General features: G+C 45.1%; 1 protein-coding gene across 2 annotated transcripts in view; it reads right to left on the reverse strand.

The window, feature by feature from the left end:
- NOS1 (nitric oxide synthase 1) overlaps positions 1-15,327 on the reverse strand; it is a 123,217-nt gene that overhangs the window by 68,831 nt on the left and 39,059 nt on the right. For both annotated transcript variants that reach the window (XM_087705675.1, XM_087705676.1), the window contains exon 2: positions 12,915-14,040. In XM_087705675.1, the coding sequence (XP_087561801.1) occupies positions 12,915-13,651 (737 nt within the window). In that variant the 5' untranslated portion in view covers positions 13,652-14,040. The remainder of the gene's footprint in view (positions 1-12,914; positions 14,041-15,327) is intronic.

The raw sequence follows: 15,327 nt of genomic DNA on the forward strand, positions 1-15,327 counted from the left end.
CCAAAGGTTTTAAGTCGATGTTCTGATGGAGGCTTCCCAAGAGCATGAAGCAAACTCCTTGTCCCAACAAAAACCCTTTTTATTAATTTACTGTGACTTCTGCTTATTCACATCCAGCAAAGTCTTTCAAGGGAGGATTTACAGTCACAGACCTTATCTGGCTTGGAGAGCTGCCAGGCTGATCTCTGCAAAACTTGGCAAGGAGTCTTGGAGAGTCAGGAACCAATTAAGCAAACTAATTGTCTCCTGCAAACTCCACTCCCCTCTTGCTCCTCTTTTATTTCCTCTGGGAGGGGCCATTCACAGTCCACCAGTGACCTTACTCCCAAGTCGACCCCTGTTCTTTAGCTGTTCCCTTCGTCTGGCAACTCTGCGCATGCGCACACTGGGAACAGGCTCCAGCTGTTCTTCTGCCTCACTGATGTCTGACTCTGAAGGCAGCTGATAACTGGACCCCTCTCTGCCTCTGACAGAGAGCCCTCATCAGAGCCTTCCCCAGACTCCAAGACTGGCCCATGTTCCTCCCCAACCTCTTCACTGTCAGAATCTGCTGCCAACTCTGCAGGCTGCTGGCAGGCCACGACAGTCGAAGACTTGTCTGTATGTAAAATGGGTCAACTGATTGCGTTTAGATGTTTTCACATCCGTGACTAGATAGAGTTGAATTAATCCAGGAGATGACAGAGTCTGCTGTGGATTAATGCAATCCCCAGTTGTTAATTGGCTGGATCAGCTAACTCATTTTTGCTGTTGTCTCAGTGTGCTAACCCATCCCTGACCTAAATATGGAAACAGACCTTCTGTTTTTTTAACGCTGTCTAAAGCACCCACCATTTTTATCCCTTAGTACTAATTATAACCCGAAGCCCCTAGTGTCTATCACTAACAGGTGCACTTAGTGGGCCCTAAGCTTCCTTACGAAACTGAGTTCAGATTTTGCAGCCAATTTAATCCCATTTAATTTTTGCACATTTCATTTTTACATTTCACCATTCTGCTGCATTCGGATGTGCTAAGCTTGTTGAGTGTTAAGTTCAGTTCGTTTTCTTTCTTGTCGGTTTTTGTAATGATTCCTTACTGTAGATGCTGGGTTTTTATTTTTTAAACTAGCCGATAACCCACTGTTGCCTGGCTATTTATTTATAGGGGGAAAATGTCTGGACCAAACGTAATTTCTAATGTTAGATTTTCCCCCTTACCAGAGGGAGCCCCCTTGTGGAATACTATGAAGCCGTTACCATGGCAATTCCACTTCGCTGTACAGTAGAAGCCATTTTACAGCAGTACAGTAGAAGCCATTTTAAGGCACAACAGGCTACATCTTAACAGAAAACACACCCCGAGGGCAGTGGTGAAATTCTAAAATTTTTACTACTGGTTCTGTGGCCGTGGCTTGGTGGGCATGGCGGGGGAAGGATACTGTAAAATCTCCATTCCCACCCCCCCTCCAGGAGAAGGATACTGTAAAATCCCCATTTTCACCACATTCCAGAGAAAGGATAATGTAAAATCCCCATTCCCTCCCCACTTCTGGGAGAAGGATATTGCAAAATCTCCATTCTTATCCCACTCTGGGGCCAGCCGGTTCTCCCAACTACTCAAAATTTCTGCTACCGGTTCTCCAGAACCTGTCAGAACCTGCTGAATTTCACTCCTGCCCGAGGGGCTTTAGGGGTATATTACACGCCCCCACCCAGTATTAGTTTGCAGAGAGTAAGTCATCTGTGTGCCATGTGTGGTTGAAATTGCTTGAGGTGTTTCTCACTTATGCTGGAACACACACACATACACACACACACATACACACACACACACACACACACAAACACGAATCAACATCACTCCAATTGAATTGTAACTGGTGTGTAGCTACTTATGGGAGACACGGAGGATGAAAATTGATTCTCAACCTGCAAAGCACCATTCTCCACCGAGGTTTCACCCCTCCCTTAAACTCTGGAGGCAGCAATATTTCCATTCTATTCTTCCACTTTGAAAAAAAGACCCAGGAAATCCCAGGGAGTTATAAGATAAAAAGCACCCTGAACCTCACAGCTCAGAGGGAGGTGTAACTGTTGACTAATTTTCCTTTTTCCTTTTTTCAATCAGCCTACAGCTCCACAATGCACACCTCTATTTATTGAAAAGTTCTTGACAAGGTGCCTTTGTATGCAATAATCTTTTAAGAGCTTATCTTGTTCCTGTGCAGGCCATTCTAACTCCCTTCTAGGGCATGGAAAAGCCTTAATTTGCCTCAAGCAACATTAACATGTTCTGCTTCTATGTTTGAACTTAGATTGGCTTCTCAAGAGGCCACCTCCTCACCAGCATCATTCTTGGGTGTGTGTTTGCACCTTTTGTCTAAGGACACACAATTATCCAAAGGCAAGTATGTGGATGAAACCATTAAAAAAAACTTTATTTATTAGGTTTTTAAAACCCTGCCTTTATTATTGGAATGGAATGGAATATTGGTGAAAATCAAAACAAAAGCAAGTCATTCCTCCCGGCCCATGATGGCGAACCTCTGGCTGTGTGCCACAGATGCCCCACACGGAGCCATATTTGCTGGCATGGCAGCCTTCAGCTTCGGAGCTTGACAGCAGTGAGGCAGAAGAACAGCTGGAGCCTGTTCCCAATGTATGCATGCACAGAGCTGCCAGAAGAAAAGAACAGCTAAGAAATCAGGGTCGACGTGGTAGTAAAGCCACAGGTGGATGGTGATTGGCCCTCCAGGAAATAAGAGGAGCGAGAGGGGAGGGGGCTTTTGCAGGAAACAATTGCTTCGTTCATTAGATTCGTTTCAGGAGTGTGAAGATCTGTCCGTGAATCTCAGAGACTCTGTGCCAAGTCTTTCCTTGCACAGGAAGGAAAATATTGACAGGGCAGCCTTCCAAGCTAGATAAGGTCTGTAGTCATAACTTCACCTTTGAAAGACTGTTTACCACGCCTTTGCTGAATGTAAACGAGAGGAATTCACATCCGTTTAATAAAAGGGGTTTTGTCCGGACCAGGGATCTGCTTCGTGCTTTTTGGGAAAGCCTAGGTCAGAACAAAAGGCTCACAGAACGCTGTTACCTTCCCACCAAAGTGGTACCTATTTATCTGCTCGCATTTGCATGCTTTGGAACTGCTTGGTGAGCAGGAGTTGGAGCAGGGAACAGGAGCTCACCCCTGGGTCTTGAACCCAGTCTGTCAGCTTTCCAGCTGAGAAATTCAGTGTCTTTCACCGCTGAGCCCCACAGTCCAGGAACAGGACCACCCCCCCCCCAAAAGAGAAGAAAGCAAAACCTCTCCTTTCTCCTCGCCCAGACACATGTTTATAATTAATAATCCGAAACTTACCAAGCACAAGCCGAACACTTCCTACACAGGAATGCAAGACCATCATGTTGAAACATAATATGCTCATGTAATCAGCAGCAGGGGGTAAGGTTCTTTTCCAAAAAATCCCAAACGCTCTGCTCGTTTCCAGAAGTAACCAATGAGGATGTACTTGATAGGTCATGACTCAGAAGTTTAGACGGAGTTCAAACAGAAAAGAAAAAAAATGATCCAGAGATAACATGATACGAAAGCTCCAGAAGGAACAGCTCATTTTACAAGGGCCCTGGGGTGGTTCTGTCCGTCCTTCTATTAATCCCACTCCAGAACATTGGTTGACAAATTGAAAATATTTTCACAAATACCTTGCGGCCCACATCTTATTCATAGCTCTTTGTTGTTGTTAGTTGTGAAGTCGTGTCCGGCCCATCGCGACCCCATGGACAATGTTCCTCCAGGCCTTCCTGTCCTTTACCATCCTCTGGAGTCCATTTAAGGTCTACTGCTATGGTGACTCCATCCAGCCACCACATTCTCTGTCATCCCCTTCTTCTTTTGCCCTCAATCGTTCCCAACATTAGGCTCTCCTCCAGGGAGTCCTTCCTTCTCATTAGGTGGTCAAAGGATTTTGAGTTTCCTCTTCATGATATAAAGAGCAGTCAGGGTTGATCTCCTCTAGGACTGATGAAACACAGATGTCTTCAAATCCTTGGAAAAGAGATGAGAACATTGGTGACCTTCTCTGCTATTGCATTCATTTACTGATGACGTAGATAAGGGGTCCATTCGAATATCCTGTTTTGTATTTGACCAACTTACATTAACCCCCAGGAGAAGCCACTTCCTCTCTTTATGGCAATCACTTTGAAGACCTCAGATAGGATTTAACCTCTGATATTTTTTCTTCTTCTTCTTCTTCTTCTTCTTCTTCTTCTTCTTCTTCTTCTTCTTCTTCTTCTTCTTCCTCCTCCTCCTCCTCCTCTTCCTCTTCGTCTTCCTCCTCCTCCTCCTTCTTCTCCTTCCTTCCTTCCTTCCTTCCTTCCTTCCTTCCTTCCTTCCTTCCTTCCTTCCTTCCTTCCTTCCTCCTCCTTCCATATCTGTCATCAGACGATGGCGATCATGTTGGCAATCCTAATTTTATTAACAGCCTCATGAAAAAGTGGCTGTTGAGTTTTGTCCAAACCAGTCAAGGATTTCATTTGCCTTCAATCTTTCATTAGAGGATTAAGTGAAGGATGACATATTTTTCCGGGTGTCGCATCGCATGTCCGAAATATTCTAACTTTAGCTTTTTTATGGTTTTGACGATTTCCCTTGGCTTTCTCAGGTGGCATTTCACCTCCTCATTTCTGATTTTGTCAACCTAGATTATCTGCATAGTCACCAGGATTTTGATCTTGACTTTATCGCTCTTTACCTTTTAACCTTTAAGTACCTGAAAGAATATTCCATAATTGATCACGAGGATGTTCTATTGTTCCAGGAAGCAGGATATAGAAAGAGGAAAGCCAAATTCCCATTGAAAGTTCAGAAAATAATAAGAAGCAATGGAAATAATTTACCAAAGGAAGTCCGGAGTTTCCTTCACTGAAAAAGTTCAAGCCAGAGGCAAGACAAGCATCTATCCTGGATGATTTAATTTGGATTCTTGTACTGAACAACAAGAAGGTTGGACTCAAGCTTTTTCTGTTCTGACTTAGGCTTCCTCATACAGTAAAAAGCACACACTTAGTCCCCAAAATCCTCTTTTTATTTCAAAGGCTGTGAATTATGTTCATTCACAGCCCGTAATGAGTCCCAAATAGTTGTAAAGAGTCCTATAGTAGGTTGCCAAAGTCTTTCGGGATAAGGCTGAAAAGCACCCACCTTTATCTTCCTTGAAATGCTGCCAAAGACCTAATTGGCAATTATCTTGCAAGGCCGCACGGAGCACAGAGTCAAAACAGAGTTTCAGAAGATAAAGTGACCAGCATGAACCAAGTTGCTTCCTGCAAAGGCTCATGTGCCTTTGCCCCTTCTTTATGTCCTATGGGAGGGGCCAATCACCTCCAAGCCTTACTCCCAAGTCGTCCCTTCTGTCTTAACTGTTCTTGCCTTCTGGCAGCTTTGTGCATGCGCGCACTGGGAACAGGGGGAGCCTGTTCCTCTGCCTCGCTGCTGTCCAACTCTGGAAATTCTGGAGGCAGCATATAACTCCCAGATGGCCTTGGCCCCTTTCTGCCTCCGATTCAGAGCCCTCGTCAGAGCCTTCCCCAGACTCCAGGACTAGCCCATGTTCCTCCCCAACATTCTCGCTATCCAACTCTACTGCTAGCTCTGCAGGCCGCCGGTGGACCACAACAATTTTCAATGTCTCTTTCCAGTACTAGGATTATACGCCTTACAGATTAATATTTGCAATCGTCACAGCCCTGCGCAAGCAACTCTGTTTGCGGGCAAAATCCTATATGAATTTTATTTACTTTTGTCTTTCCCTTTGACTAAGAGGTGATGCCCTTATGGGGAGAGCACGCTTTCTAGCCCAATTGTGGAAAATAAGATCCTTTTAAAAATACATCCACTGCCTGATGGGTTTGTGAAAGGCATAAACCTCAGGAGTCACAAGGAAAATGTAGGAGTCCAGCTAGACTTGAGGCGTTCGAAGCTGGTCAAAGAGATACGATATGACAACCATCTTTAGGCAAAGTAAAAATAGAAGCAGAAGAGTGATTGTCGAAGGAGTCACCGTCACCTTTCACCCCATGGTTCGAGGGGGGCGGGCGGCAGATAATATCTTTGGGGTAAGATATCTTGACGTGTAGCAGTCCATGATCTTGACCGCCTTTACGTTTGGGGTATTAGAAGCATTTTTGCTCCCTTTATGGTCTTTCAAAGAAAGTAAAAGTTTTTTTTTTCAAGTTGAGGTCCATTTTTAGTGTTTTCCTGGAAACTTCCAGATAGTTTTTGTTGCCAGCAACATGTCTTCTACCTGGATTTTTTTTAAAAAGTCCTTTGCTAATCTAAATCTCTGGGACTGCCGCTAACTATATTTTTGTTGTTGTTAGTTGCAAAAGTCGTGTCCGACCCATTGTGTCCCCGAGTCCATTTAAATTCACGCCGACTGCTTCAGTGACTCCATCCAGCCACCTCATTCTCTGTCGTCCCTGTCTTTTTTTGCCCTCAGTCATTCCAGGCATTAGGCTCTTCTCCAGGGAGTCCTTCCTCACTTGGAGACTCCAAGAATCTCTTTTCAAAATTGGGTGAAACCAATTTTGAAGCCATTCTGAAGCCACCTGTCCGGGATGTTTTAATTTGAATTTATTTGACTGGAGATTGAGACTCAATTGCCCAACCAACGTCTTCTGACTTCATAATTCTTTGACACTTTTGTTCTACATCACCCTAACCTTAACCCTAGCCCAAACAGTTGCTTGGTGGTGGATCAGTTGTTGTGGCCTGCCAGCAGAGCTGGCAGCAGATTCGGACAGTGAGGAGGTTGGGGAGGAACATGAGCCCGTCCTGGAGTCTTGGGAAGGCTCCGATGAGGGCTCTGTGTCAGAGGCAGAGAGGGGGCCATGGCCGTCTGACAGTTATCAGCTGTCTTCGGAGTCGGACAACAGTGAGGCAGACCAACAGCTGGAGCCTGTTCCCAGTGTGAGAATGTGCACAATTGCCAGAAGAAGGGAACAGCTAAAGAATGGGGGTCAACTTGGGAGTAAAGGTCACAAATGGATGATGAAGGAGGAAATAAAAGAGGGGAGAAAGGGGAGTGGAGTTTGCAGTTGACAATTAGTTTGCTTCATTGGTTCGTGACTCTCCGAGACTCCTTGCCAAGTCCTGCAGATATGGTCTGGCAGCTCTCCAAGCCAGATAAGGTCTGTGACTATAAATCCTCCCTTGAAAGACTTTGCTGGATGTGAATGAGCAGAACTCACATTAGATTAATAAAATGGGGTATTGTCGGAACAAGGAGTTTGCTTCATGCTCTTGGGAAGCCTCGGTCAGAACAGCAGTTAAATATTCATTTTGAAGTGGAAAACACAAGAGTCATGTCAAAAATTTCAACAAACTGTCCTTGCCCATGAGTGTAATGTAGTTCTATCTCTTTTGGGTCCCTCAATCCCTAAAAATATGCTATGTCACATCCATGGCTGCCCCAAGATATCCTCCCAATCGCCACATTGACCCAGAGTGCAGTTGGTGTATTTTTGTCTCAGTGTGTTTTGTCAGTTGTGGTTTGCAAGTCCCAGCTTAGGGCTTAACGCGACATACTTAATAAATCATGAGCAGACAAAACCTCAGCTTAATGAGGTGTAAACATGTCATTTGATGCGTGTCTAAACAGCTGATGTCTCAGCTGGTTACCGTCCAGAATACACAAGGAAACCAATGTAATGTAAACAGGAGCAGCCCGCGATGTGGCCCCCTCCCCCCCCCGTATAAGGTAGTAATTGCGGATGTTGCTATGGAAATTATGAATAAGTTTTTGTCATTGTCTTCTAGAATAACAGAGTTGGAAGGGACCATGGATGTCTTCTAGTGTAACCCCCTGCTCCGCTTCAGACAAATGGTTATCCAACATCTTCTAAAAACTTCCAGTGTTGGGGCATTCACAACTTCTGAAGGCAAGTTGTTCCACTGGTTTATTGTTCTCACTGTCAGGAAATTTCTCCTTAGTTCTAGGTTGCTTCTTTCCTTGATTAGTTTCCCCCCATTGCTTCTTGTTCTACCCTCAGGTGCTTTGGAGAATAGTTTGACTCCCTCTTCTTTGTGGCAGCCCCTGAGATATTAGAAGACTGCTATAAATGTTAATAAACATAAACATAAACATCATGTCTCCCCTGGTCCTTCTTTTCATTTAACTAGACATACCCAGTTCCTACAACCGTTCTTCATATGTTTTAGCCTCCAGTCCCCTAATCAACTTGGTGGCTCTTCTCTGCCCTCTTTCTAGAGTCTCCACATCTTTTCTACATCATGAAGACCCAAACTCAACTTTCAGCCATTAGCTTACTGACTAGTTGAAGTTCCAATGGCAACTGAAAAAAGTGACCCATGACAAGTTTTCACCTTTATGACCATTGCAGTCATGTCATAAAAATTCAGACGCTTGGCAACTGACTCACATTTATGATGGTTGCCGTGTCCTGGGGTCACCTTTTGTGACTTTCTGACCAGCAAAGTAATTGGGAAAGCCAGATTCACTTAACAAACCTGTTGCTAACTTCACAGCGGCAGTGATTCACTTTAACAACTGTGGCAAGGAAGGTTGCAAAATGGGGCGAAATTCACTGGACAGGTGCCTCGCTCAGCCACATAAATTTTGGTCTCAACTGTGGTCGCAAGTCAAGGACTAGTTCTATAAAAGTAAAGTTTCCCCTCACCAGTCGTTCCTGACTCTAGGGGGCGGTGCTCATCTCCGTTTCAAAGCCGAAGAGCCAGCGCTGTCCGAAGACGTCTCCGTGGTCATGTGGCCGGCATGACTAAACACCGAAGACGCACGGAACGCTGCTCCCTTCCCACCAAAGGTGGTCCCTGTTTTTCTACTTGCATTTTTTACCTGCTTTCGAACTGCTAGTTTGGCAGAAGCTGGGACAAGTAATGGGAGCTCACTCCGTTATGCGGTGCTAGGGATTCGAACCGCCAAACTGCCGACCTTTCTGATTTACAAGCTCAGCATCTTATCCACTGACCCACCACGTTGTGTGTGTGTGTGTGTGTGTGTGTGTGTGTGTGTGTGTTTCAAAATCACGTATGATATGCCTATTGTTCGGCACAGGTTTCCCTTCCTCGGCTGTCGTTTGCAAACTATAATTACTCAATGGAGAAAGTTCACTAAGGGAAGGCTTCCTGTTATATTCTTAACTTTCCTGCTTAAACAAGGAGGAAAGAGAATTGCCCCCCAGGTGACTGTAAACTGACCGGCTCAGCTTGTACCCAGCTCTATTTTTATCAAGACAAAAGAAGCTGGAAATACTTTGCCAAGTTGTTTAAATCAGAATTTCCCAGACCTGCAGCGGTAGCAAAAAAAGCCAATGCATTCAAGATCAAGGGAGGTTCTAATACCCCTCCATAAAGCCTTAGTAAGGCCACAGAAGCCTGCATCCAGTTTTGGTCACCACGCTATAAAAAAGATGTGGAGACTCTAGAAAGAGCGCGGAGAAGAGCAACCAGGATGATTACGGGCAGTAATGGTATCCTATTTTCTTCACTACTGGTTCGGTAGCGGGAGTGTGCCCGCATGCACAGAAGGTTGTGATGATGTCTGGGTGGATGGGGGGAGTCTCGTGTTGCCGCCACTACCAGTTCGCCCAAAACGGTACAAACTAGCAGAATACCACCTCTTATTAGGGGACTGGAGGATGAAAGATACGATGAGGAGTTGTAGGGTGTGGCTAGTCTAGTGAAGAGAAGGACCAGGGGAGACAGGAAAGCTGTCTTACAATATTTGAGGGGCTGCCACAGAGAGGAGGGGGTCAAGCTACTTTCCAAAGCACCTGAAGGCCAGACAAGGAAGAATGGATGGAAACTGACCAAGGAGAGATTCAACCTAGAAATAAGGAGAAACTTTCTGACAGTGAGAACCATCAACCCATGGAACAGAAATTGCCTTCGGAAGTTGTGGGAGCTTCATCACTAGAAGCTTTCAAGAAGAGACTGGACTGCCATCTGTCAGAAATGGTGTAGGGTTGGACTAGATGACCTACAAGGTCCCTTCCAACTCTGTTAATCTGTAATCTGACCTGGGAAAACAAACCAGCATTGGGTAAAAGTGGTTTAGGGCACAACACATGAACCCCTGACCCAATCACAACAAGGACATTTAAATAGGCTTTAAAAAGTTTTACTTTCATCAGAATAAAAGAACTTTTTTATAGGAAAAGGTTTGGGATGCACCAGTTTAAATCCTGCAGGATTCTCTAGCAGCCTAGTTTTAAATTTTAATAGTTTTCTATTTATCTTTTTTTATAATTTGTAAGATGCCTGGAGTTGCCATTAGGGAGATGGGTGGCATATAAATTGATAAATACATAAAAAATAAATGTATAAATACATGAATGATAAATAAACCTCTGGCCCTTCCTCTCATCATGAAAAGGAATACATCTCTGAACTGTTCTTTCTTTCTCTGTATGTGTCCTACTGCTTTACACAATTTTTTTTGCTCAACACCACAGCAAGAGGGTTGCCATTAAACCCCTCCTCTTCCTAAAATCTAGCTCACCTGTTTTCCAAACCGTATAATTTACTTCTTTTCATAAAGTACTAAAACTAATATTGAGAAGAATTAAGTTTATTGCTTTCGGCCCTTCCCAACTGTTCCAGCTTCCCATGTAGCCCCTTGGGAAAATTAATGGCCCACCCCTGTTCTAAGGGGACTCGGGTCGAGAAAGATGAAGCTAGATAATGGGCATATTCTGAAAATGGCTTGTTTTTCTCTACCTAAAATGCATTTTCATACATTAGATCATCAATTAGGCATGGCTCACGATCTGGTGCGGTGGGAGCCATTTAATTCATTCATTTAGCGCTGTTTTTTCCCCCCCAGTTCAGGAACTGTCCATTTCAAGCAAGCCAACGCTAAAAAGTTTGAAATGAGCATCCATTAAAAATATAATCCATCCTCGTGTTATGCTTGTCACTCTCGCCTCTGCTCCATTATTCAAGATCCTCGTTTTTTTTAAAAACCCAATTAAGGCTCCTGCTGATTAGTCAGGACAGGGCTGTGTTAATAGGCATTGGGGAAATATTCCGTGAATTTAAAGCACCCAGATGAAGGGTTGAGGTATCTTTTCAGCTCTGTGTATAAGAGAGCAGGCGAGAGAAGGGGACTGAGGGACACTATTGCTACTAAGAGGGAAAGCAATTTGAAATGGAGACCAACTTTCATGAAAATAAGTCCTCTTCTTTCAGGGAAAAAGCAGGGGAGGAGAGGAGGAGAGGGGAGAGGAGAAGGGAAGGGAAGAGTTTCTTTATTGGCCAAGTATCATTGGACACATAAGGAATTTGTCTCCAGTGCATAAGCTCTCAGTGTACATACAAACAACAAGGTAATATAATCACAATGAGGATGCCAATAAGAGAAGATAATAGGGAAGATGAGAAGGATAATAGCAAAACAGCTCTATTCCATAGGTGAATATCCATAGACATAAGACAGTTGTCAACTCGCAAAGCATCCCTGGTCTGCTCTTGAATTGCCAAAGGAAAAGGCTGGGGGGGGGGGATATGAAAAATCAATGAAATGGCACCACAGCAAAAAGCAGATGAACATTCCAGACTTATCTCTCTCAAGGCCGTATCCTAGGATTACTTACAGGCTGGAAGGGAGTGAATTCTACAACCTGGGAAATTGCCCCACTGGCAATGTGATTGATGACACACCCTGGGTGGAGGGGGGGGGAACAGGATCATGATTGGGGTCGTAAATTACGTGGGGTCAGAGCTGGCTTCACTAGGGAACATGCCGACATGAAGCTCCTAATAAATAACTGGATTTCTTTTGAAACTTGGCTTGAGGCTCATGATTGATCTGACCCCACGTAATTTACAGCCCCAATCATGACCCTGTTTCCCCCCTCCCCCCAGGGTGTGTCATCCATCACATTGTGGGAATTAGGTGTTCACCAGAGTGATGGCCTGGGGGTAGAAACTTCTTTTGTGTCTTAGCTATTTTGGCATGCAATGCCCTATAGTGGCATCCTGAGGAGAGGAGTTGAAACAGTTTATATCCCTGATGTGAGGGGCTTACTTTCTCAGCCCTCTTTCTGAGCAGTATATAGGTCCTCAATGGAAGACAGGCAATGGGGTACATTTATTTCTCTCCCCTGCCCCATTTCCCTCTGATTCTAGCACAATTGCTAAATTCCCACCAGAAAATCCCGCCATTCCTTCATGGCCAATGCAAAATAGATTCTAAAATCAACATTCACATACGGAGATCTTACTCCTTCCTGGCTGTTGCTCTCGCTCAGGGGAGAGAGGTGATTAGGCATACAGGGAGGTGCAATCCCAAATTATTTGGAGATGATATAAATATATGTAGTCCTTGATTTACAACCATTCATTTAGTGACCATTGAAAAAATAGACTTAGGAACATGCTCCCCCCCCCACGTTTACGGCTGTTGTCGCATCCATATGGTTGCATGATCAACATTTGGACATTTGGCAACTGGCATTTATGACAGTGGCACTGTTCCAGGGTCATGTGATCACCTTTTGTCAATCACCCAAGCCACTTCTGACAAGCAAAGTCAATGGGGGAAGCCAGATTTGCTTAATGACTCAACTCAACCCAACCCAACCCAACCCAACTCAACCCAACAGAACTAAACTAAACTAAACTAAACTAAGCTAAGCTAAGCTAAGCTAAGCTAAGCTAAGCTAAGCTAAGCTAAGCTAAGCTAAGCTAAGCTAAGCTAAGCTAAGCTAAGCTAAGCTAAGCTAAGCTAAACTAAACAACTGCTGTGAGTCACTTAACTGTGGCAAGAAAAGAAAACTGGACAAAACTCACTTAACAACTACCTTGCTTATCAATGGAAATTTTGGGCCCAACTGTGGTCGTAAGGCAAGCACTACCCATAGTGTAAAATGATTTTCGCATCCTACCTGTCCACCTGGACTTCAACATCTCTCATGGCCATCTTGGCTTCAGCGTTGCCATTGAGTTCCTTGCTGTCGCCCTTCAGAAGATCCAGAACGGGTTCAATCTCCTTGAGCAGTTCACTGTTCTCCAGGCTGCCATTCAGGCAATGGTCAGGAATATCTTGGTTTCCTTTCATGGTGTCCTTGGCCACGTTGCTGGCTACCATGCCGTTGATGTGCACCAGGTTTTCTCCCCCTTGCCCATTCTCCCGGGCACACCGGGAGCTGACGGAGCCCCCCATGCTCTGCTCTTCCCCCTGCGGTTTGTCTTTGGTGCGGATGCTGGGAGCAGAGGCCTGATCACCTACTGTTGGCGTCCCACACAGAGATCTGGTGACTCGAATGGTCTTTGGCGTCCCGTCTCCAGCAAAGGTTGTCTCTAGGTGAGTGGTGAAACCCTCTGGGCCTCTTAAGATGAGAACAACGTAAGTTTCCGAAGCGATGCTTCTAAGGATTTCTAAGGCTGCGTCATAGTTCATATCAACCAGGGGCTTCCCATTGACCGCGAGGATAATATCACCCGTCTGAATAAGGCCACTTTGTTCTGCTGCCCCTCCTCGGATCAAGTCAGAGATGATCACGGGTGGCTTGTTGACGCGTTCCTTCACCAGGAACCCAAGGCCGCCCACTTTCCGCTTGAAGAGCCTCACCGAGATTACATTCGGCTGAATCTGTTGGACACTGAATACATTCTCTTCCATTGTAGTCCCGAAATCACCCAGAACAGGAACTCACAGTTTAGAGATGGACTCTCAAGTTAGTCCACGGCTGAGCCACCAGCCTCTAATGAGCAAGAGAGAGACAGAGTAGAAGGTTTAAATACCTGTTTGCAAGCTGTGAAAAGCCGGCCTTCTTTGGGGGAGCGTCACCTCTTGATAAAAGATAAATGCGTAGGTCATGCAGCCATCTCTGAAGATCTGATCCAGCTCGTTTTCATTCCCTAGAAGGCAACAAAGCCATCCATCCTATATGAAATGAACGGATAGCCACAATGAACATCTCTTGGCTCAACAGATGGCTGGAGAAGACGGTGCTCGCCAAGCATTCTTCGGTGTCTGAGGACATGGGATTTGCTTCACATCTTCTTTACCTACAGAGAGAGGGAGAGGGGGGAGTGAAAAATAAAAGCATCAGACTGGCTTAGACATTTGAGATGGGCAAAACATACTAAACCGAAAACATCTAAAATCTGTTGTGAAATTGTCACAAGTTTGTAGAGCAGTATAAGAAGACCTCATCCCCATGCGGTCTGCCTTTTGGTCCCAATTTTATTTTCAATTTGCATAACTTTAATATTTTGATTTTATCACCTCCCTGTATTACAATCTCTGCATAAGAACTGGAGGTCACCCATGACTTCGGATACCTCGGCTCAACTATCGCCGACAGTCTCTTTAGATACTGATCTGAACAAACATATTGGTAAAGAGGCCACCACAAGAAGGACTAAGGGAGACATGATAGCAGAGTTCCAATATCTCAGGGGTTGCCCCAAAGAAGAGGGAGTCAAGCTATTCTCCAAGGCACCTGAGAGCAGGACAAGAATCAAGGAGAGAAGCAACTTAGAACTAAGGGGAAATTTCCTGACAGTGGTGACAATTAATCAGTGGAACAGAAGTTGCCTCCAGAAGTTGTGAATGCTTACAACACTGGAAGTCTTTAAGAAGATGTTGGATAGCCCTTTGTCTGGAACGGTATAGGGTTTCCTGCCTAGGCAGGGGGTTGGACTAGAAGACCTCCAAGGTCCCTTCCAACTCTGCTATTGTATTTGTATTTTCCAGGCTCACAAAGAGAGCATGGCTTAATAAGAAGCTGACGGAACATACAAGGATCCAGGGCTATAGAACCTGCGTCCGGAGCACACCCTTGTACTGCAGTGAGGCCGGGACCCTCTACGCACGGCAGGAGAGAAAGTTGAACACCTTTCATATGCGCTGTCTCTGATGTATTCTTGGCATCACCCAGCACGACAAAGTTCCAAACAGCGCAGTCTTGGAATGTGCTGGAATTTCTAGCAGATATGCATTGCTGTGATGGCGAAACTATGGCACGCGTGCCAGAGGGGACACACAAAGAGCACTCTGTGGAAACATGTGCCATCGCCAGCCGCTTTTCTGGTTTCCGGCACGCACATGTATGCTAGCCAGCTGGTCTCCGCAGGCACCGGAACACCAGAAAACGACCTGAAAATGGCCCTAAAAATGCCCTGAAAATGACCCTAAAACACCCTGAAAATGCCCCACCAAATGCCTTGAAAATGGCCCTAAAATTCCCTGAAAATGCCCCCCCAAATGGCCCCCAAACACCCTGAAAATGGCCTTAAAACACCCTGAAAATGCCCCGCCAAATGCCTTGAAAATGGCCCTAAAATGCCCTG

This window comes from Thamnophis sirtalis, unplaced genomic scaffold (genome assembly GCF_051295495.1).
Source record: "Thamnophis sirtalis isolate CommonGarterSnake01/CBP01778 unplaced genomic scaffold, rThaSir2_p1.2 scaffold_2, whole genome shotgun sequence".
In the NCBI taxonomy this organism is placed as follows: Eukaryota; Metazoa; Chordata; class Lepidosauria; order Squamata; family Natricidae; genus Thamnophis; species Thamnophis sirtalis.